Source organism: Aulonocara stuartgranti (assembly GCF_965226115.1).
Source record: "Aulonocara stuartgranti genome assembly, chromosome: 13".
Classification (NCBI taxonomy): Eukaryota; Metazoa; Chordata; class Actinopteri; order Cichliformes; family Cichlidae; genus Aulonocara; species Aulonocara stuartgranti.
In genome coordinates, this window is record NC_138949.1 from 19,303,905 (window position 1) to 19,328,805 (window position 24,901).

General features: G+C 38.7%; 2 protein-coding genes across 5 annotated transcripts in view; one reads left to right on the forward strand and one right to left on the reverse strand.

Moving 5' to 3' along the window:
- The first annotated feature begins 4,109 nt into the window (after positions 1-4,109).
- cuedc2 (CUE domain containing 2) overlaps positions 4,110-24,901 on the forward strand; it is a 301,441-nt gene continuing 280,649 nt past the window's right edge. The window contains exons 1-9 of one of the 4 annotated variants that reach the window (XM_082556318.1): positions 4,110-4,237; positions 4,968-5,053; positions 5,140-5,283; positions 5,413-5,474; positions 5,573-5,703; positions 5,818-5,985; positions 6,071-6,135; positions 6,220-6,280; positions 6,363-8,942. In XM_082556318.1, coding sequence (XP_082412444.1) covers positions 4,980-5,053; positions 5,140-5,283; positions 5,413-5,474; positions 5,573-5,703; positions 5,818-5,985; positions 6,071-6,135; positions 6,220-6,280; positions 6,363-6,509 — 852 coding nt within the window. In that variant the 5' untranslated portion in view covers positions 4,110-4,237; positions 4,968-4,979 and the 3' untranslated portion in view covers positions 6,510-8,942. The other 3 variants (XR_014280354.1, XM_082556316.1, XM_082556317.1) reach the window with 3 other exon arrangements.
- Positions 8,820-23,047, reverse strand: hif1an (hypoxia inducible factor 1 subunit alpha inhibitor). Its single transcript, XM_082556314.1, has 8 exons — positions 22,627-23,047; positions 18,392-18,642; positions 17,290-17,438; positions 17,058-17,203; positions 14,402-14,508; positions 11,412-11,475; positions 11,218-11,328; positions 8,820-10,904 (listed from the first exon to the last, which is right to left on the reverse strand). The coding sequence occupies exons 1-8, from the start codon at positions 22,804-22,806 to the stop codon at positions 10,848-10,850; spliced, it is 1,065 nt and encodes a 354-aa protein (XP_082412440.1). The 5' UTR covers positions 22,807-23,047; the 3' UTR covers positions 8,820-10,847.

Consider the following 24,901-nt stretch of genomic DNA (forward strand, 5'->3'; position numbering starts at 1 on the left):
GAGAACTGTAAAATACCTTCTTTTCTTTTTTTTCTCAGACACTGCCTCAGCCAACCCCCAGCCCCCATTGTCTGTGTGAAAATGGAAATCTGTGCCACCAGTACAATATCCACATTATGTGCCCTGCCTCGACATTGTTGCATGACATGCTTGATTGTACCCTGGCATATAAGAACAGAAATGTATAAACATACCATTAGCACATATTAAATTTATCTCCCACTCACATTATTGTGTAAAAGGTAAGTTTTTAAGTTCATTTTTTAATTTTTTGTATTTTCTGAATAAAATTCACCACTTTAGACATTTTGTACAACGCTTTTGATTGGATTTAAATGCAGAAGAAATGCATTTATTTCCTATTTGTTATGTCTTTGGACATGCTTAAGCGGTCAATTTTAAACTTTTACAATTAAATTTCGAAAAAAGAAAACTACGCAATTATGTTGAATTATCATTCCGCCACACGCATGCACAAAACAATCAAAAGGATACAGTTTTGCCACACCACTTTAACTTAATCAACCTGCTCTTCCATGTCTTTAGGTTAAAACTAAAAGTCTAAAACAATCTTTGTAATTATTTACAGTGTTAGCCATCTGTAAGCATTAATATGACTTGTTTTAAATGCTCCACATGTTTTATAGAAGTAAATGTTTTCTTCTGAACCTTAAAAAGGCCTGCAGCAATAGCAGGAAAAAAAACCTCACTAACCCTCAGCTGTACATTCACATTACTGGTATATTCTATTCCATTTTCGTTCACTCAAGTCCAAATTTAACAATTCTGCTCACAGCACAGGCTGAGGTCAACCCAGTACAAGCAGTCCAAACATGTCTCCCACTCACACTGAATGCACTGTAGCCACTGTATGCACAGAGAAAGTCTTCACTCATAAAACCAAATCAAAGAAACCTAAATTTGTACATCAGCATGGGTTAATGCTTTCAGATAGGACAAAATTATAGGTGACTTTTAACAACTTCCAACCCCAACATCATCGACACAACTGTTATTAATCCAAATTTGCACTCTTAAATTGAACTTTTCTGTCTGTTTTTTTGTTTTTTACATAATTCATTTTTGCATTTAAAAACGTAACATTGGGAGCATCTCGCCATCCCAGGAGGTTGTGGAAAATACACAAAGATATTCTAAAATTCTTTTCTTGCTTTCATTTATTTTTATTTTATTTTTCTCCAACTGAAAGGTCTCATGAGAATGCTATCTTTTCAAAAAATAGAAGAGGTCCTCTTGTCACTAATAACTCAATGCTGCCACCCAGTGTCAGCACATCTGTTGATTTAAAACAGCGGGTCTCAGACTTTCTCTGGCATTTCCCCCTTTTTGGAAGCTAAAAAAAATATCAACAGTAAAAAAAAGGAATCCTTTCTGGGTTTGCAGAAAAATCATAGTCATTTAACTTAGTTCCCAAATTTTTCCAGCTGGCCTTTCAAAGGCAAAAGTTAATTTTGTCTTTATCATGGTCTGTGAGGTTGATTTAACTACTGAACTTTGACTAGAAGAAGCTATAAACAGGACCTCCAGATGGCTTTTGAGACTATTATTTTCTGTTTGGACATGTGCAAATGCAGTTAAAACCTTGTTTCGTGCATTAAGGTATAAGCAATGGCTGTTCTAAGTATGAGCATGCGCAATATAATATTACAATATGTTCTTCAAATGTGTGTATTACTACTTGCAGGCTGTTCTCGGTGTTGGGAAAACACAAAGAGGGGAAAAACACCATGCTGTCCTTTAATACAGATACTACATGCTCTCCTCTGATACCTCAGCCCCACCTGTCTAGCCATGAGCTCAGAGTTGAAACAGAGTTCAGCCAAGTCGAGAATTGTTCTTGCTTGTTTTATCAGTGGTGTGTACCATATTTCCCGATGAAATACTACAGCCGGCAAGAGATACTGCCAAGGGAGCAAGGAGACAATTGAATGAGCATTAATGATTTACAGGTACATATCTGCTATAATACCAACACAGGCGGAGGTAACTGAGAGCAGGCTCTAATGACATCATTGATGTTGCCTCAGATAACACCTTGATCATCAACTATGTATGGATCTGGCAAAAGATATAAGATAATGTCAAAGTGAGAGTAGACTGTTTACCACCCTACCATAGGCTGGTAAATAGACCAATATTCAGACACTGAGTCAGGAATTTAAAAAAAGAAATCTACACATGTATCAATAAGACAAATGAACTGTAAATCTTGGGTTCGCAGTGGAAGATAAAATGTATTTTCTAAGAGAAAAATATTTGATGACAGCTGGAAAATACTTTGGGGGAAATAATTATTTGATCTCATGCTGAATTTGTAAGTTTTCTTGCTCGCAAGAAAATGAACGGTCTCTAATTTTTATGGTTGCATTTTAATGGAGATGGACAGAATATCAGCCAAAAATCATGAAGAAAACATGTTACACAAACGTTATAAATTGATTTGCATGTCACTGAGTGAAATATACATTTGATCCCCAAGCAAAACATGACTGGAAATCATAATGATATGACATTTCTTCTAGTTGGTCACCAGGTTTACATTCATGTCAGGAGGGATTTGGGGCCACTCCTGTTTACAGAAACTCTCTAAATCCTTTAGTCTTCTTTTACTGCATCTTGGCAGACCCTCTTGGACTGAAGGCTGTTAATCCATGACCCTATTGTGCTTCCTTGTTACCCACACCTTTGTTGCCTTGAAAATATTTTTGGGGCCACTGTCATGCTGGAAGATCCATCCACAGCTTAGAGAAGGAGGCTCTCCGCTATGATTTTATGGTACGTGGCTCTGTCTATAGGCCCCTCTGTGCAGTGAAGTAGCATGTACGCTTAGTAGAAGAAACAGTCCAAATCATAATGTTTCCACCTCTGTGCTTGACTGTGGGGATGATGTTCTTTGGGTCATACTTAGCACTTCTCTTTCTCCAAACAGGGTGGGTAGAATTGATGCCAAAGAGCTCATTTTTGTTTTCTACAGTCATTGTGTGTTACCAATGGTGTTCTCACTGACTGTGGTCCTGACTGTCTGCAGATCATTTACCGACTCATACATATAGTTTTGGACTGATCCACCAACTTTCTCATGATCATCCTCACCTCATAAACCAAAGATCTTGTATGGAGCTTCAGACTGAGGGTCACCAACAGTTGTCACTAGTTCTTGCTGATGGTCTTGTAACTCATTCCAGCTTCTTTTCACAGCTTTTTGGTTTTGCCCATGGTGGCATAGAGGTTGGTGTCTAAGAAGTATCTGTGACTGATTGATTGATTGATTGATTGATTCATTCATTGATTGATTCATTCATTCATTCATTCATTCATTCATTCATTCATTGACTGATTGAATACTTATTTTACCCACTAAGGAAAAAAATGTGACATTTTAAAAAAGGTAACAATGACCTTGAACTGGTAGGTATTAGCACTAATAGCTCTGAGAAAGTCTTACACTGATGTTTTTGCATTTCCGCCATTAGTTATCTACTTACTATCTACCGTCCATCATAAAATGGGTACACTGGATAACCAGGATAACCCACCATGTCACAAAGCTGAAATCATCTCAAACTGGATTTTGCTGTGTTTTATTCGTCAAACTACATTCTTGAACATAGCAATGAGTTCAGTATACTCAAATGGCCTCCAGTGACCAGATTTCAGTGTAACGTAGCAACTTAGGGATGTAGTGGAATAAAAGATTCCCATTATGAATATGTAGCTGACGAATCTGCAAGAATGATGTGATGATATTATTTTAATATAGACCAAAATTTCTTAGGAATATTTTCAGCATCTTGTTGCTGCAGTGAGTGTAGTTCTTTGTTATTTGTAGCAATATTTTGTCACAGTAACTGTGTATTTTAAGAGGGAGCAGGATAGTCCCTTGAATATATATGAATATTTAAAAAACATATGTTAAATAAAATATTATTCTACCATGGTCTCTTGGTTGTTTTGTTTTTTGTGTGTGTGTTTAAGCTTGACAGTGCAGATTCAAAAGAAACAGTCTGAATTGCATTAGATTTCCTTTTTATTTCAATTAAATATAACCAACATTATTAAGGATTAAACATTTTTAGAGGAAGTGACGTGCTAATGTTTTGAATCGTGCCGTGCAAGTTTGCGGTTGTCACGAATAGAAATCCCTGTACTGACCTGTCTTCCCCGTATATATCTGGGGAAAACCTTTTAGCTTCATGTCTCCATAATTTCTCTCACAGTAAGTTTTCTTCAATACAAACCCGCTCTTATGTAACAGCATTCGTTTAGGCATTCAGCGTTGAGTGTTAGCTTGCTTGTAGTTGTTGTCAGCTAACGAGAAGCCACTTTGCTAGCGCTAGTTCTCCAAGAGCCTGCAGCTATTTCTCTAACGAGATGCCCAGATGAAGGTTAGCCTTGTGGATCAACAGACACTTGTGATGTTAAGAAAATACGAGTGATATGTGTGTGAATAACAACACACAATATCGTATAGCTTATGATAGCTAAGCCGTGATGCTAGTAATTAACCATGAGCGGGTAAGTAACAGCTGCAGTGCTAATGCTGTGCTGCAAAGCACGAGAGAGGTCATTGTATAGTTGTGTGTGTGTTGTGCTAAAGCGTTGTTAGCTGCATAGATAGGCTGTTGCTTAACTATCTGAATTAATCTGCCTAATTGCAATGGTAAGTCTTTCCTCAAAGTTTGTAATATTATGGTTGCATCACAGCTAACCACATTTGAGATCTGTCCCGCATAAAAGTCATCGCTGCCTGCTAGAGATGTTGGATCTCAAGCTTTTGTAACAACTGGTTTTGTAACGTGTTTATTTCAGCATGAGCTGACTGTGTACCAAATCTGGTAAATGGTGACAGCTGTTAGGTTATTTAAGGGTCTGCATTTGCCACTGCTCAGTACATAACTGACGTGATCATCCAGCACTTTGACTTTTGTGCGTATTCTACCTCACAGCAGGAGAAAGTAATGGACCTCCACAAAATTATCCACAGTGCACTGCAGGAATTTATTCAGACTTACATTACTGATGCAGATCTCAGGTAAGCAGCCCCCAGCCTCATTTAAGCCTGAAAACTCATTTTCTATGGCTTTTGGAAATAACTTCCTTTCTTACCGTGCCATGCAGCACACTGGATGATGTCCTGTTGTCTTACATCACTGGGGTCCTGGAGGATCTTGGTTCCCAGCAGAGTGTTGAGGAGAACTTTGATGTGGAGGACTTTGCAGAGATGCTAGAAGCTTACATACCTGGCTTTGCAGAAATTGACAGGTAAACAGACTTTCTCCTTTCTCTGGATGGGTTAAGAAAACCACATAACAACTGTACTATGTGTTTTAATGTTATTTCTATTTTTATTAATTTTTTTAATAACAGTTTTTTTTTCTTTTTATTCTGCAGTGTCAAAGTCTGTGAAATGATGTTCAGTCTGGCTTCAAAACTAGCTACTGCTCGGACCTCAGGTGGCAAACATGTTCATTTTCTCAGCGTTTCTAAAAGTGTGATTCTGATACCTCTACTATTCTACTAAATGTTAATTTATTTGTTCCTTTTTATTTAGCTCGTGAAGAAAATGGTATCCCCAAGGCAAGGACAGAAGAGATCTCATTGAAGCTCACCAGCCTGCCCAGTGAGCCACCAAGAAGAGAAACGCAGTGCCTTAAATCACAGACAGAGGGAGCCACTGCCAAGGTTATCGATTCACCTGACATCAGCACATTGTTTTTTTACATATTTGCATTTGTCTTTTTGTCCTACTGTAGATATTGTTACATCCATTAACAAATATTCACGTGTCTGTGTTAGCCACCAGTGTCTGAGTGGGAGGCCCAGGAGCAGCACTTACTAGAGATGTTTCCCAAGTGTAGTCTGACTGAGGCTCGCAGCGCCCTGTCTATTGCCAAAGGAGACATGGAGGAAGCTGTTCGTCTTATCATAGAAGGGGATGTTCAACTCAGTCCCACACCTCTTAACGTGAGTCTCTGATACACACAGAAACGTTGGTTTTGTGTTCCTCCTACCTTCCTTAGCAGTCTTTGATGGGATCCTCTTGTCTCAGGTAAACCATGGGAAGAGTATTTCCTCACTGGCAGACCAGAAACTTAAAGAGAGCATCCTTGAGAAGTGAGTAAGAGTGCTAGTGTGACTCAGCAGAACTTTCCTCATTTGTTTGTTTCTTGAGTTTATGACTGTGCTTAATCATACCAGGTACATGCTGGTGGACAGGGAGGAAGATAAGAAAACACACCGTCCCGTCGTTCCCAAAGATGTAAGCTTCCCCTTATACTTCTATTTTCTTCACATCAAATCTGTTTCATGCCTCTAAATCCAGGTGCACTCTGTTGTGACAGGCTCCAAAGAAGCTAGTTCGGTACCACGGTAACCAGGTGGTAACCACGAAAGGAGAACGGTATCAGCTCGTGAAGAAGGACGAGACCGAGGACATGAAGAAGACATATGTCAACCTCAAGCCAGCGCGAAAGTACAGATTCCATTGATGACGAGCACAGTTCTGAAAGAGCAGCTAATGACAGTATTGTTTACACTATTTTTAATTTATTAATTTCATTTAGCCTACATTTTGTTTGTTTTTTCCCAATTAAAAGCTGACATCTGCAGTGTTGTCAGAAGCTTCTTTTGGAAAAGGAAAAAAAAAAAGTTACCTTTTCATGCCTTGGTTAAAACGTTGGATTACAGTGTTTCAGTTTTTTATTGAAAAACTGAAACAGATATTTCAGTCAGGATGTTGTGACTTGCGTTCTTGTGTGTGTTTGTAACAGCCTAACCTATCTACGTTTGGCCATCTCAGCAGGTCTGATGTTGTTCTGACAGTATTGAGGTTGTGTTTGTTTAAAAAAAAATTAATTTTATTTTTTTTTTATGCATTTTTCTTTTTAAGCCGTACTGACATTGTGAATGAACCTATATTGATTTCTGTAACTAAGTTTTAGTGGTGCTGTAAAGTTTCTTCTGGACATTAGAATTATCAGCTGTTTTATGTACATATTGATTCAAAGAGGCCAATTTCATTTAGTTTAAAGTTAGGTCCAGAGTTTGTTGGACAAGGACACTGTTGTTGGAGTTTTGCCTCTGCACTCCACCACGGTGGATTTTAAATAAGATAATCGTGATGATTTAAAACATTAGTCTTAGATGTTTATTGGTAAAGTCAAGTCCTTCCTCCTTGTTCTTGTGTAATCAGTGGTTTACAACTTGTTTTAAACTTGCTGTATTTAAATTGATGAATTAATTGCAGTTTGTGAAAATGGAGGATATGCTGATGAAATTGCTTTTCTTACCCATGTAAATAATTGCCATTGTGACCTTTAGTTTTTTGTTTTTTTTTTTCTATGGTCTTTCAGTTGTGGTGTACACACTCAAAACTACAAAAATTGTCTTTGTCCAACAAATTATGCACCTAACTGTGTATTGTAGCCAGTAGGAGTGCTGCAGATATGTTTGTTCAGGCCTTGAATTTTAAATCAGTTTGTTCAGTCCATAAGAGGAAGTCCTGATTGTTTACTTTAACCACTTTCTCACACACGTATTAGGGCAAAAGGATGTTTTAATATGCAAAGTTTTACGGTATTTTGGTTGTTTTGCCACAGAACACTATCGTCCCCTGCATCTCCCTACATTGTTGAATCGCCTCAGGTCTTACTCTCTTTCTCCTGTCTGGCAGCTCCATCTTCATCACCTCCTCTGCACATGTTCAAACCAGCTCAGCTTTGCCTCTTTGTTTCCAGACAGCTAAACCTGAGCTGTCCCTCTGATGTACTCATTTCTAATTCTGTCCATCTTGGTTACTCCCAGTAAAAATCTTGGCGTCTTTAACTCTGCAACCTAGCTGTTTAAGTACTGAATTTAAAACCAGAGGGGAAGAAAACGCATTACAATAACTTGATCTGAAGTCTGACAGAAGTGAGATTTGACAACCTACGGATTCACAGCTCATCCCTAATAAAGGAGGACGTACACTTCACAGGCCTTACCCAGCTGAAAACATGTCCGTATGCTATATAAATTCATTTTTCAAGACATGTTCAAACAACTGCAGCACTCTACTTTCTAACATTACGAAGTTGTGTGTGTGCTTTCTTTCACACCCCTAATGCAGAGTAAAAAATGCTGCTGGATGACTTCATTTTAAAGTTCATTCCAACAGGATTACCTTTATTTTTGATAGAGATGTTTAGATTTTCAAATTCTCCAATCATGTATTTGTGATAATAGATCATGTGCTTTCAGGGTCCGTTTACATATTACCGAAGTGGTTCTCTTGTCACAGCGCCTCTCATCTCGTTTGTGTTCTGTGAGGTTTGCTTCGCATGTGATTGTGGATGTTTTTTTTTCCTCTGATTGGATTCTGATTTCTTGTTAGTTGTAGATTAGGATAAATGGGGTTTTCTTTTAGATATATGCTTTGTGTTTCTTTCTGCGTCCATTTGGACCAGCTATAAGCATTTGTTCTAAATGGATGGTATATAGTTTTCCCCTCGGTGTAGTGTAACAGCTGGGTGTTGGAAAGATGTCTTGTTTCTGGTGCTTATCGGCAGCAATGTTATCTTTAAATACTGTATGATGGTGTTACTGTAGAGCATGGAATGGATCCCCTGAAGCTGTTATAGTGACAACCGAAACAGCTTTCCTCGCTCTGAGAAACTGCTGACGCACAATTTATAGTAAATACTAATTTTGTAGACTACCATATGAGTTGTGTCTATTTATTCATGTACATACATAAGGTGCTAAATTTGAATATTTAAGTTTATTATTTAATTTCACAGCTTTCAGTAATCAGTCAACTCTGAAGAAGAAGAAGAACAAACAAACTTTAATCAGAAGAACAAGGAGATGACATTTAAAAAAAAAAAAGAAACCACAGGCATCCATCAATAAAAAAGGGAAAAAAAAAAAAAAACATAACTATCTCTGCAAATAAAATCATTCTCATCTTTAAAGCAGCTTAATGCCAGAGTGACAACAAGCATTTTTACTATAAAATTGGAAAATTAAAAAAAAATAATAATAATCTTGTGACATTTAATACCCTGCCCATTTAAGACAAGGCACGCACAGTAATTAATTACCCTAGCAAAACAGTCTTATTTTTACAGAGTAATTAGTACTCAACGTTTGATCACTGCACAATTTGTGAGAAGAACAAATGATGATTACTATCAGGAGTTTAAAGGCTGAACCTTGAGCAGAAAGAAATGAAAAAATATTGACAATATATGTATATTTCCATTTCAAGGGTTCATCTCACTGATTTATTCAGTTACATTATGAAGATACCATCTACTGGTTGGTTTGGCACATACTGCACAGGACACCAGTCAGCCACAACATTAAAGCCACTGATATTTAAGTTAAACTGTTCTGCGAAACCATGCTCCTACTGTAGCATTCGTGTGGATGCTAATTTGACGTGCGCAAGCCACCGTACCCCACTGTACTCGCTTTTAATACCGTGGCCACACAGCGTGTACCAAATGGTGTCCCTTTTATTTAATGTACATATTAATAACAACTCGAGAGAGCAGCTTAAACTTCTATGACAGCCATCTTTCAAGTCGCTCTCGCGTCAAGATCTTACAAACCTGTTTGTGTGAAAGTAAAAATACATTTTTCTCATCTACAGATGCAAATACAGCATTTTCACCAGGAATTAAATGTTTGTATACATTACAGAATCATTTAATTTCAAAATAGACGTATGTAATATAACATTCTGATTAAGTGTACTGTAGTCCACATCAAGCTTGAAAAGCAAATGCAAACCTAACCACTAGGTGGTGCTTCTTTGTTGCACTGCAATGGTTGATACTGAGCTACATTCCACACATTTTCCTGCTAGTTCACTAAACTAATAGCATTTTAACATGTGAGTTGTTTTAAACCGGTTTTACACCCTTTAACCCAAGACAACATGATGTGTAATTGTTCTAAGAGGTTTCCACAAATTTCATATTTTCTTTCTTAAAAGTTGCAACTAAATCTGCACTGATCAGCTCATTTCAAGTACCCACTTCTCCTGATACTGGTGTGCAGAGTAGCCCATCCCAAAGAAAGGCCTTGAAGTAAAAACTCAAAGAGCAGTTTATAACACACACAAAGGAAAAGAAATCACTGCTAAAAAGAATGTGACATATTCCTTCAGCTGAATATATGACCCCCCCACAAAAAAAAAAAAAAAAAAAAAACACTTTTGAATATTACTGTACTGCATTAACATCTGTGCCTATGTCTTTTTTTTCTTTTCTTTTTTTAAACGAGAAGTCTTGCTGATCGTATCCGAAGCAAGTCTTAGGTAGGCATAGAGGAAACGCAGATAAATATTCCCAAAAACCTCAGCTGTAAAGCTGTCTTTGAATTGCAATAAAGATTATGATTATTACAACATAATGAAATGAAATTTACTAGTCAAGCCAAAACTGTATTACTCCATGTATATGACAAATATCCTGATGTGCACTGTACATATAATACCCCTCTGACTCTTTCATTAGTGGTTAAAATAACAATGCTTCTCTACCAATTTCAGACAATCAACAGCTTGAATTGTAAAACTGAGACAGCTCTGACAGATCGGTACGAATAGACAAAAGAAAACGAGAACATGAATGTTTGATCGATGTTTCTTCTGTTGCTTTTGTATTTTTCCAATGACAATGGCACTCGAAGACTGAAGCACAACGTTTTCATGATGGCCGCTTATTGCCATGCAGTGATGCGTAGCTCCAAAGACAGTGCTTACACACACACAGCAGTGTCAGCATCACATGCACACAGTTTCCAAAGCAGTCTAGTCAGCAGTTTTTAAGGGTAGGGGTCTAACTAAGATCCTGCTCGTATCGCCCTTTGATCATTGTTTTCAGCAAAGGTCCGACCTACAGTAAAAGAAAAAGGGTTTTTTTGTTTAGGATAAGCTACATCACGTACTCTTACTACACGGTTATGCTCACTGCATTGTCCTGAACTGCATATATATCTTTCCTCTGTACTAAATCAGGTAAGCCATAAATATTCACAGTAACTGGGTTGCTGGAAGGGTCAGCATGCCCCAGTGATTTCATGTAACAGGTGACCTAAATGTGGATCTTATTTGATGTTCTAGAATCAGGCAATGTGACATTCATGTGCAACTTTGTGCAGTCATGTACACTGCCAGTACTTTAGAAACCGCTCTTTTCTTTTTTTTACCTCATGTGGATCTCCGAGTGCTTCTCCCAGCATCTTTTCAATATTCCTCATGATGGCTACTTTCTGATGAGCCCGCAGAGGGTATTCTATCCTCTTAGGTGTGGGGGCACCCTGGAAGTACATGTAATAGCTGAGCAATCATGAACAGACATGTGGTGGCAATATACCACATGTTTTAAAGTAACTGTACATACTTTGTACCAGAAGTTTACAGTGATTGTCACTCCACCATTCAGCAGCGATTCAATGTGATGCCACCTGAAGACAGAAGAAAAATACAATCAACTAAATCCAGTGAACTGAATGTGTTAGAGCAAAATTAACCATCACTTAATCCCAGCATTACAAATGCAAGTAAGAAACTACAAGCAGTCTAAGTGAAAATAAAACAGAATGTCAATGGTGTAGTACCCCAGTATCCCAATTTCTTGTAATGTGTGAAGTACACAAAGTAAGTGATATGTTTTCTTGTCATTGGTTGTCTGTGCATTACTGGTGTTAGCATCAATCAATCAATTTATTTATAAGCACATTTAAAAACAACACAGGTTGACCAAAGTGCTGTACATAGTAAAAAAGTAGATCAAACACACACAAAGAACAGAACAAAACTCAGTGACAATTAAAAGCTAGAGCGTAGAAATGTGTTTTCAAACGGGTTTTAAAAATGTCAAGTGTTTGAGAGATCCTAATTTCAAGATGCAGACTGTTCCAAAGTTTGGTTGCAGCAATCGCAAAGGCCCGATCTCCTCTGTTTTTTGGCCTGCTTCTAGGGACAACTAGAAGTAATTTATCAGCTGACCTGAGAGTTCTACTAGGAGTATTTTTAGTTAACAGATCAGAGAGGTATGATGGAGCTAATCCATTTAGGGATTTAAAAACAAGCAATAAAATCTTAAAATCAATTCTACAACGTACTGGAAGCCAATGTAAATGAGCCAAGACTGGGGAAATATGGTCATGTTTACGTGTGCCGGTCAGGAGTCGAGCTGCAGCATTTTGAACTAGCTGAAGACGAGAGAGCAGAGCCTGGCTGATACCAAAATAAAGACTGTTACAGTAGCCAAGTAGTCAAGCCTGGATGAAATAAATGCATGTAGTCAGCAAATGACAAAATGTTCTTAGTTTTTGCAAGTGCCCTGAGCTAGAAGAAGCTGGCTTTTACAACAGAATTTATTTGTTTCTCAAATGAAAAGCTGCTATCAAAGAACACTCCGAGATTCTTTGCAAGCACTGCAAATAGTACAATCTCAGTTTTTTGGTCGTTTACATTCAAAAAATTTAATGCAAACCATGATTTAATGTCATCGAGCCAGTCTAGCAACACTTTTAGAGAGTCCGTAGAATTATTTTTAAGAGGAAAGTCAATTTGAAAATCATCTGCATAACAGTGAAATGAGATTCCGTGTTTCCTGAAAATAGAGCCTAATGGGAGCAAGTAAAGGGAAAAAGAGTACTGGGCCCAGGATAGATCCCTCAGGAACCCCACATGTAAGGTAAGTGGATGTGGATGAAGAGCCACCAAACCTGACAGAAAAACTTCTATCAATTAAATAGGATCTGAAGCATTCAAGTGCAGTTCCTTTAATACCCACACAGCTCTCCAGTCTTGATAAGAGAATCCCACGATCTACTGTATCAAATGCCACACTTATATCTAAAAGCACAAAAATGGCAGAGTTACTAGAGTCAGCAATTAATAAAAGATCATTAAGAACTTTTAAAAGCGCAGTTTCAGTGCTATGTAGCGCTTAATGCATAATGGTGGCAAGAAGACCTCTACGCTGCCTTCTTAATGACCACGTCCTCCATGATCAAGACCAGTAAGATCATAATCCATGTACAGGAGGGGTTTCAAGCGTACGACACGTGGGCCAGAGGTAACCCACCAAAGGATCCAATCCAGCCCACAGGATGCTTTTGGAAAAGGTGGTATTTTAAAGGAGGAGGCCAAAACTTTTGAGCCTTTAACTGCATTTTCATTAGTTTTAGTCTATACCAAGACGTAACCTGTAATAACCTATAATCTGCCATACACCAAGTAGCTCAACAGATAAACACCAACTGCAAGAAAATTTTACTTTTTTATTGTTAGTATTCATTTTAAAACCATTTACAATAGGATTTGGGGGGTTTTTTTCCAATGATTTTACAAAGTAAATAATGGAACCGTCTTTCATTTCTTTACAGTACAAGCCCTGCTGACCGGTTCATTTGATTTACCACAGCATTATGTTGACAAACAGATATATTGATGAAATTGTACTTTTCTTAAGACACATTTGGCATTAAATACATAGGTAACCTTCTTCACACTCAAAGTAACAATTTTGAGGTGTATTTCTTTATACGAGATATTGGGCAACATCTTTACTGGTCCACCCCATTTAAGATGAAACTGAGCTTTATGTGACACATGACGTAAAATGATTTTTGACACCCCTGATCTGAAGGAAATCAAGTGCTATGCAACACATACAGCAAGTCATGACATCACTCGTCAACACAGAGACTCATGTCAACAACCTTGCTAAATGGTTTAAACTGAAAAATGTACATCAGGAGCAAGAATTTGGTTAAACTAAGGAGTGCACATGAAGTTTATGATGGAGAAAATGGAAAAATGCTCATTAAAAAAAAGGGACCAAAGGGTTTGTTAACTGTGCACAAATTTCACCAAAATCTGACTAATGCTCAAAGCGGAGTAGTGGATTGTGAATCGTGGACAGATGGACAGACAACTGACTCCTCCCCATGGCACAAGCTCATTTGTCCTTTGGCTACATTAGCTAAAATAGCAAGGCATAATACGATGAGCAGACATGTACTGAGTGACAAAGTGACACAAGACACTACTTTTACACTAAAAAAGGAAAAGATCATGTTTTAAAACCTCTTAAATGACAGAGGCGGAATACAACGCACACTTCCTCCTCACATGGATGTGAAAGTGCGACTCAGAGAACTCCATCACATGACACATTAATGTCACGCTTGCTTTTTCTGGGCTAATTAATGAGGCCAACCTAAACCAAACGACTGATGGATAATCCTGCAACAGCCTGCTAAGTGCTTAAATAAAACAAAGCCATGCCGAGAGCATGAAAACAACAGCTGACAGGGCTTCCAAGAAATGTTTGCACACATAAGATTGATAGAAAGATCACAGAGATATTATTCTTACCAGTACATTGGGATGTAGAGCACGTCTCCGGGGCCCACGACAGCCTCATAGCCAACAACATTTTTAAAATTTGGAAACCTCTCATAGTCTGGATTATCAAAATCAACCTATAAATGAATAAATAAATTATATAAGAAACAGGAACATATTACTCATCTGTCTTCATGAAATATAAAACACATTTAAAAAGGTGCAGATTAAAGTTATTAAGGTAAATTAATAAAACAAATCTAATGTTATCACATTAATGACGTCATTGGAATCAAACTTGGGTGTATTGCTACATACAGCACACAAAAGTTTGGTTTCACTCATCAAAATGTGAAAAATAATTATATTAGAAAGTTAAAGATGAAATATTCTTTTCAATATATTATGCAATGTTGTATTATTTTTGTATTTCACAGTTTTTACAGTATAAAAAAAGGAAAGGAGCAAAGTGCAAATGAAATAGAACCCTAACCCTTAATGCAATGGAGCTAAGGCTTCTTTATAATCATAACTAATTAAAAAATAAAAATATTACTAAAACCTTATCCAGTTTTCATGTGCCGTCTATGCAACTGCCTGGTGTGACACATTTGAATAATTATGTTACTAAATTCCACTAAATGTGTTGTTAATGTGTTTCAGCTAGCAAGAGATTATTTAAGCCTAGCTGACGCAGTGAGCAGCTTCTCATCTCTAAAACAACTCTGCAGCTAGACACATCCTGTGGTTGTGGCGAAGATAATATTCTGTTACTGAAGGGTCAAGTTACTCTCCTGAATCAAGCACAGAAAATCACTTAACAACTCAACAATCATCTTTGAGTTAGAAATGTGGTTTTAAAAAAAGTTTTATAGAGAAAGCATTATGATCTGGGGTTGCTTCGGTTGGTCAGGTTGAGGTTTAAGAGAATTACAATTTAAAAAGTGAGGTGTATAAACTGAACGACCAGGTTTTTTTAATCAAAGGCTTTTTTTCCTGAGCTTCCAAGATTAATTGGGCTCAAATTGCGAAAGAGTGGTTCAGGGAGCATGAGACATTTTCACACATGGACTGGCCACCCGAGTCGAGACCTTAACCCCACTGAGAATCTCTAGGATGTGCTGGAGAAGACATTAGGCAGTGGGCCAACTCCCCCACTGTCAACACAAGAGCTTGGCAAAACATGAATGCAACTCTGGAAATAAATGCTGTGACATTGCACAGGTTTATAAAAATGATGCCACAATGAACGCATGCTGTCATCAAAGCTAAAATTGGTCCAATGAACTATTAGACTGTGTGCCTTTTTTCTTTTCCAGGCAGCGTATATGGACACAGTGCAGGCATCTGCACGTGAGCATGGCCGAAAGCCTTTTCGCAGGATGGAGCTGGCTTTGGACCGGAGGTCAAACATATGAAGCTTTCTGTGTGTTGTGCGTGTCAAACAGGTAAGTATACAATGTTGGGCAAGCGTCACCTTTCAACCCATCATTTCATCTCTAACAGAAAACGCAGAGTGGCACAAACACATACTGGCACTGTGAAAATAAAAATCTGATAGCCTACAGAAGAGAAGGCTATCACAGGATAAGCAAAGGTAACAGTTTCTTCAAATTTGTAATGCAAATAAGGAGTTCAAACAAATGCCGCAGGGCAAGTCTGGAAGAGCAAGAAAACTGCATGTCGGATTGCCACTGATGACCTGCAAAAGACTGAGAACATTTTAACAGTCTCTGGAGTGGTGGTGCACGGTCTTACTGTGCAGCAACACCTCTGCAAGTTTGCAAAGTAACATCTAAGCAAGCCTGACACAATTTGTAAATCCAAACTGATATTGTTGAAATAAAACTGACACCAATAAGCAGCCTGGCTTAATAACATGAACCCCTCCTGAATGGAGCAGCTCAAACACACTTTGGGTTTGTGCTGCAGCTAGTAGTATGGGAACATTTAACCGGGAAGAACGCATTTATGTAAATGCCAACTCCTGGAAGCACATAATGATAGTTTAAAATCCATAACAGCAAGGAACACAAAATACAGGTTGCACCACAGCCCTCAGGCCCTTAAAGTGAACATCAACAATATATTTATAAACCTCAAAGGAGAAGAGCATACAAGACCCATACAAGAGAATAACACAACTACACATCTTGCAGGATAAATTGGTGAAAACTTGCCAAACAAGAATTGAGACTGAGTAGAAAGAGGAAAGAAAAAAAACATCTGTATGGCTTTGGCAAAGAGGGTGTCATTAAGCAGAGAGTGATCCTTTCCTTTTTTTGTTATTTTAAAACTGCAAAAAATTTAAAAATTTAAAAAATGGAAATAACAGTGTCATCTTGCTGAAAGTTTAAAGAAATTTAGCAACTTTCGGGGTGGCTGTAGCTCAGGAGGTAGAGCATGTCAACTGCTGATTGGAAGGCTGGTGCTTCGATCCCTGGCTCCCCCAGTTTGCATGCCAAATATCCTTGGGCAAGATACTAACCCCGACTTGCTCTCCGATGCATCCATCGGAGTATGAATGTGTATGAATGACAGTTAGAAAGTATAGATAACTGTGTATGGGTGAACCCAGCATGTTGTATAGACTCCAGTAGAGTAGAAAAGCGCTATACAAGAATCAATCTATTCATCTTATTCTTTAATCATTTGACCAAATTTCTGCACCTACAGTACAACTTACTTGGCTCTGTCTGTCACAGGGGTGATGAACAGGGTATGGATAGAGACATTCAAACTGGTCTGGCGGGAAGAGGATGCATCTCTTATGGCCTTTAATCTGTGCAAAGAAATTCTGCTGCTCGTCATAATGCGCTGGCGTCACATTGCCTGCGGTGACAGATTAACAGAAAATGTAACGCAGGGGTGACAAAAATAACTTTGAACTTATTTTCTTTCTGCTGCCAGAGCCTCACCCTCCATGCCAATGAGCAGGAGGTTGGATGTCAGCTGTCCCCAGCTTCTCTTGGCTTGCTGCTTGTTGATCCAGTTCCAGTTGAAACCAAGAAAGTCAACAACGATCTTCTTTCCTACTGTGTCGTTCAGCGTCTGCTGCAGATATACCCTTGAAATGCACGAGAAAAGGGCACATGCAAAATGTATGAGCCTGAGACAAAAGTGGTATAAAATACACTGGCATTATAGTGTACAATGACAACTTGTTTACCAGCTCCTGTTTCAGCTGACTACATCTCCTTTACACCACAAAGAGAAATTTAGCATTTAAGGAAGTGGCTAGTTTAAATCCAAATAGGTAAAAGCCGCTTTGCGTGTCGGCAAGTCAACAGTCAGCTCTCTTTAGTAAATGATCTGTCTGTGTGTGTGCTGCCAGGCCAAGTCAGGTCACAGGAATAAGCTTCTCCCATGGTTCTCTGGTGGAAATGCTTAGTCATGGCCACCGCTTTCCTCTGCTGCATTACGCTGTGAGTGTAAAAACCCTTCCCTGTTAAGTACACCTGCAGCACAAACACATCTTGTCCCTGACATTCAATGAGGCCCTCGTGCACCATATTTCTATACTTAGGGGTGCACTTAAGTGGTCCGCAGGTGCGCATGCGCTGTCAAAATAAAAGACGCGCACCAGATAAGAAGTTGTAACGCGCGTTTGCGTACATAAGATTTTGTGGAGGAGGACAGACATTTGTTTAGAACTCTTAAAGATGTCGAAGAAGCAAGCTCCTTTAAGCAATTACTTTGGTGTTCCTCCACCTCCAAAGAAATATCAGGAGTCCGAACCGCAAAAGAAGCACGTATTCTCGGAAAAGTGGTTGCAGGAGGCGAGCTGGTTTCAAACAAATGATGAAAACACAGAGATGGGGTGCAGAATATGCCATGAAAATCCCACTGTAGTGGACAAAAACAGTACCTTTGTACGCAAACGCGCGTAGCAACTTCTTAGCTGGTGCGTGTCTTTTATTTTGACAGCACATGCGCACCTGCGGACCACTTATGTGCACCCCTGTCGATACGCCTATATAACAAACACACCGCTTCGACTAAAATATCATTTCATCCTACCTTTCATCTCCTCCCCTTTCCTCCGTTTCGTGCATTTGATCCACAAATTCGTTAAACTTCATTTCCATTCGCTGAGACTTCGGGACAAAGTTCTCAAAGTTGCACATTTTTTTCTCATCGTAGTAAAGGAATTTGTGGTTTCCTGAAATGTAAACAGAGAACTCTCCGTTTCCAATGTTGTCCTTGAGGTATGCGATATCCCATTTGAGAGCTGGGTACACGAGGTTTGTGTCTGTCAAAACCACCGGTTCCTGAAAAAAATAATAATAAAAAGCATTTCAACACAACAGAAAAATCTAACTTTATTTCACGCAATTGAAAGGTGACGTAAGTGACTTTGAACATGGCATTGTTTATGGAGACCGGTCAGAATACTTCAGTCTGATAGGAGGAAAAAGTAACTCATCACCACTCATCACGCCCAATGCATAAGAGCATCTCTGAATACAAAACACATCAAACCTTGAAGATGGGATACAGCAAGAGAAGACCAGACTGGAACATGGACCATGTCCATTTCGCCTTGTATCAACCATTCACGCTCCTGGTGGTGGTGAAACGATGTGGAGGATATTTTCTTGGCACACTTTGGACCCCCTGAGACTAACTGAGCATTATTTAAACACCACAGCCTACCTGAGCATTGTTGCTGACCATGTCCACCCCTTTATGACCACAGTATCTTCTTCTGATGGCTGCTTCCAGCAGGTTAACATGCTATGTCACAAAGCGCAAATTATCTTAAACAGGTTTCTTGAACATAACAATGTTTACTGCATTCAAATGCCCCCCCTATTCACCAGCTCTCGATGCAATAGATGACCATCACCATTATAGTGAAATGGGAGATTTGTATCATGGGCGGGACTCCAAAAATTCTGCACCAACTGCGTGATAACAGCATGTCAATATGGACAAAAATCTGCCAAATGGTTCCAGCAACTTGCTGAATCTACTACTACTTTTAATTCTTTATGGCAGCGTGGAAAAATCTCACAACTAGACTTCAGTAGATTGCAGATTACAGTCAAGTGATTTCTGTTTTTCTACTCCACCCAATTCAAGCGCCTAATCCTAGCTGCAATGGCCATCATAGGTCAAAAAAACCCAAAACAAAAACAGCTGGCCACTGTTCGTCTGCAATTAGCGCAGGCTGTCAGTCCACTGTTTACCTTATCTGTCAATATGCCAATTTTCCACATCTATTTACTCTGAATGACAACGTCAAATTTTGTGAAAGGAGTCCAATATGAGTTGATGGATCAGTGAAGTTCACAAGCATGTTTTGCATTTTTTCATATTTCAAAGGTCTGACTTCAGTTCAGGAGATGAAACGTGGGGTGAGAAGGAAGAGGATGAGTGGAAAAGAGGGAAAACAGAGACATAATGAAAATATACATGTAAAACTGTTAAATAGTCAAACAACTACTGTATTGAAGACAGACAACTTGGTGGCTTTTGCGAATCTGTGCCCTGTCTGTTTTTTTATGGACTAATTCTAGGCTGTTAAAATGCATCAATCTGTTAGAATATGTAATTATACACTAATAAGTGTAAATCTTTGATTACAGTGTTCTTTTTGCCATTAGAAATCCAACCCAGTACTACCAGGCATACCTAATATAGTGGACAGCGAGTGTACAATGGTAGGATAAAAATGTAAAGTTTTACTTTACATTTCTCACCTTTATGACCAGCACATAACTATGCTGCATAAATTAAGAGGAATGCAAAAAGACTGCTGAAGTGTCTTTCAAGGGCGACTTTTCAAGCTTTTAAGTAAAAATAATAATAATTAATTAAATTATTAATTACACATAAAAAATAAACATTAACTGTTGCTGCGTGTATCACCATGTTGATTTTGTCGCATTATTGTTCATAAAATCTCCCAAAATATTTGTTTAATAACTGCTCTGAATGCCATTAAAATAAATATATCCCAGCAGCTTGCAGCGGGCTGCACGGGGAGTATATGGCAGCACACTCTGAGCTACGAGGCCTACGTGACTAACTGAACGTACACCGCTGCGCGCGCCCCCGCCGCCCGCGTGTCTCGTACGTTGTGCACTGTACTGGTTCTCGGTTTCACTTTCACCGGACAACTGGGAGAATTTTCGGTGGCAAAGGCTTGAAATGATGCTGTAAATCCTCGACGCCGTCAACTAACTGTAACGTTTTGAAATATAGACACTTTAGTTATGGTCTGTGTTTAAATTAAGATGGCAGGTGGAAGCAAATAAGGGGGGAAACTGCCATTTACTTCAAATACATCTTTTTTTTTTTCTTTAGTTTTTACGCCCGCGCTTTATGTGCGTCGTTTTAAAATAGTTAAATATATCTCATTATTTTCCACTCTGCCTTAATACTGCTGGGAAAGAGAGTCGGTAGTTTTAATATGGATGTTTTTGTTAACATTAAACAGCTAATAAGGCGACACAATTGACATGTCACATTTGAAGCCGTGTTTGGTAGCTACAGGGGTCACTCCTAGCACAACCTGTGATCTACATTACACATACCCCTCAATGTGTCTTTTTTTTCACTCATGTATTAATGGTTGAATCAGAATGGCTGCAGCTGTTAAAAGCAGTCTCTCCAATATGACAACACCAAATAAACAAATTCCAGTGTAAAAGATGCCTATGATAATGAATAAACGGGGGCAATTATACTCATTTGATTATCTCTGAGTGCATTTCCCCACCCTAACCTGCCTTTGCTAAATATTCTACACCATCATACATATTACTATTTTTTAACTGTTGCACAATTTGCAAAGTAGAGATCTTGAAGCCCAAATACAGATAACTGCACCAGTTTTGAGGAAGTTGGAAGAGCACAATGTGTAAGAAAAGGTGTGAAAATGTGTAAGAAATTTTCACTTCCCTTGTTCCATATATGGTAATAAAAATGAAGTGTGAAACGTGAGTAAGCTTGACAATATTACTATCTGTGTTCTGTTACTATTCTTAGATAAACATGTCTCAAGAGCTGAAAACTGTCATGGATTAGTGTGCAGAAGAATAATAAAAAGCAGAGCAGGAAGCTGGTTTATTTGGAGAAGTATTAGTAAGATGACACATCTACTTCTGTGCAAACCAATTCTGATTACAAACAGAGAAAGTGTCAGCTCTATTAATGTGCCATTTTGCAATATGCTTTTGTTGGGCACATACACCTACTCCATAAAGTTTTATAACGCATACCATATCTTAAATGAGGAAAGTTAATATGGTTAACAGTACCTTTATAGCTCTATATTCCACATTAAATTCTTGTGAGACAACACTGAAGTGATTAGAGTTTTCTATGGGGAGTGACTTAGGTGTCACTTCTTTTTAAATGCAATGGCCTGCATAGAAGCCATTCACTTCTTTGCAGGCCATGCACCTATACATGATTGGTCAGTGGCCCATCAGTAAACTCCTGTAACGGGTAACTATTGTCTAGAGAGGTCTCTTGGTAAAAGGCTCCAGCTAAATTAAACAAAGAATAAGAGCAATAAAAGACAGTGGACGTATTATGATATTGTTTGCCTGCTCAAGATAGAAATTATTACAGCCTCAACCTTAAGCAGACGAGGCATGCATTTCACTTCCATTTGTTATGGTTGGAATTAACCTACAGCTGTTTCATCAAGAAGTTGGGGAGAGGTGAAAAACCTATATCAGATAAGACACCACAGAAACGCTGATTCTTATAAACACTTCTGTGTGTAGACCACAATGATGATCACCCCAAACAGCTCTGCAAAGTCACAAAGCACAGATACCGGATCTGCTTATATTAATACGTTTGCGTCCAAATGTGGAAGAAAAAGAAAGCATCTTGCTTTGGGTGTAATGTGCTGTCACGAAAACCCATTTACAGTGCCAAATTCTTACATGGCAAGCTGGAACTCTGAGGATTTGAGCTTGAAAATCAAAGTCTCTGTACTAAATTTAAATGCATCATACAGATTTATGTTGACCACACTGAGCTGATGTAGTGTTGTGATAAAACAAGGCTAAATCTGTCCAGGATGTGTCCTTGGACACTAAACAAAACTCTAAGATTGTTCGCGATCTTTCACTGTCACCGCGTTGGTAGATAACCTGAAGACTGATATTTCTTAGATGAAGCTGTTACTAAAATGTTTGTGCTGCAGCGGTACTTTTTTGGTTTCTGTAAAAACACGGGGTGCAATTTTAGCGAATCTTAGAAGTTCCCATAAGCTAACTTAGCAATTTTACCTCATTGTTTATTAGCATTTCTGCTCTCGGGTCCGTGTGAGACAGCCTGGGAATGGGCTTGGTGGGGAAAGAATACTTTCGGAGCTGGGATTCATCCCAACCCCGGCTCTGGACGCCAGAGAAAGCGGCACCACCTTCGCTCGTCGCCGGGTCAGCTTCCACCACGGTCGCCGCTGCCATGGTCGTCGACAAGCGCTGATTAGCCGCCTCAGTCTTCCCCTGAATAAAACAACCATACACCGGTTTTCGCTGCTAACGATATCCCGCTAGGCTACACAGTCAGCAACGGCACTCTCTTACAAGCTTTTCCATTCACAATTATTAATCGGTACAAGAAAATGTGCGCAGTCCCACAGAGAGCACACAGCTCCGCTCCGTGCAACTGTTTGTTGACAGCTAGAAAACAAACGAAACCAACTCATATATACTCTGGTCTGATAATGTGATGCTCAGAATATCGGACAGCGACTCCTAGCGTTGTGGCTGACTAAATGCTACTATTGCATCTATTTCCTTTCACCACAAGGGGGAGCAGTCGCACTTACTTTTTTCACAGTTGTGCAGAAAGTCGATAGCAAAGAGGCAACGAGCCCATCAGTGATAGGTTAAAAGTCACACTTATATCATCTAGTGTGCAGATACAAGCTGGAAGACTTTGTTAACATAATGTTGTTACTTCTGAAAAAATATGTCCTAATTAGAGCTCAGCCTACATGTAATATGAATATTTTATTTAAGTGCTTCACTTTATTCCTCTGTTATGCAAAATTTTATTGCATAAATCCGATATTGCATGGTTTTCAATACAGGAAACGCTAGTGTAATTTTAACAGGACTTTTAATTCACAGTGACAATTAGAATAGTTTAATATAATGGACATCAATTATATTGTTCTATACAATGGCAGGGCAAACGATGGGGCTGAGTTGGCATTGACCCCCATAGTTAAAGTACCATAACCCTCAATCAGTGTAAATATACCTCCACCATCCACTTTATTAAATACACCCTATTAGTACTAGATTGGACCCTTTTTTGCCTTCAGAACTCCCTTAATTTTTCATGCCATGCATTCAGTCAGTTGCTATCATGTCCAATATAGAGACAGAGTTGCTGCAGATCTATAGACTGCACATCCATGGTGCACTCCACTCCACTCCACTGCATCCCAGAGGTGCTCTATTGGATTGAGATCTAATGACTATGGAGGCCTTTTGAGTACAATGAACTCCTTGTTGTGTTTAAGAAACCAGTTTGAGAAAATTTGAGATTTAAGGCATAGCACATGATCCTGCTGGTAGCAGCCATCATAAGATGGGTACACACTGCTCATAAGGTGGTGTGGTGTTTGGTCTTTAAATGATGCGCAGAGGAACTACTAAGGAGGAGCCCAAAGTGTACCAAAAAATGTCCCTCACCCCGTTACACCACGGCTGAAAGCCTGAACTGTTCAATGTTGTTTGTGCCAAAGGTTGGCCCTATCTTCCAAATATCGTCATGTTCAAAGTCACTTAAATTGTCTTTCTTTCCCATTTTGATGCATAGTTTGAGTTAGGCAGGTTAGCTAGACCATATCCTACATGTCTAAATGCACTGAGTTGTTGCCAGGTGATTGACTGAGTAGACATTTGCATTAATAAGCAGTTAAAAAGGGTACCTAACAAAATGTCCAGTGAATGTGTAACTATGTAATGTTAAATAATAATATTTGCAAGTTTTAAAAGACAGACTCCCCCCTCACCTACCTCACAGTGGTTTGGTATAGTGGACTGAAACCTGTCTTAATATGACAAGACATCCTGAAAATAATGTAGAGAAACACAAACTCTTACTTTAGGGACAGAATGACATTTATTGGCGTGTTATTTAATGCCACCATAATCATAAAATGATATAAAATAAGATCAATCACACACACATTAAATACATGAAATACAATAAATTAGGACCAGAAAGAAAGGATGGCAGCGGCTTTATTGTGTAGTAGTATGTACATTTGTTTGTGAAACCAAAGATCCCTGGTTCAACTGTGGGAGGAGGCACAGATCCTGCAAAAGCAAATATGTGGCCCTATCTACTGTGGTGACCCCTGTGTGAATAAGGGAGCAACTGACAGTAGCTTCTATATAAAATATGTAAGAAAAAATAACAAAACTGATGAAGTTAGAAGCTCCGTGAAGGAAATTTTACATTAAACAAACGTGTTAAAAAGCTCCACGTGAGGATTGAAACTGTAAACCAAAAAGCATGTATTGTACCAAAATACTCTTTTAA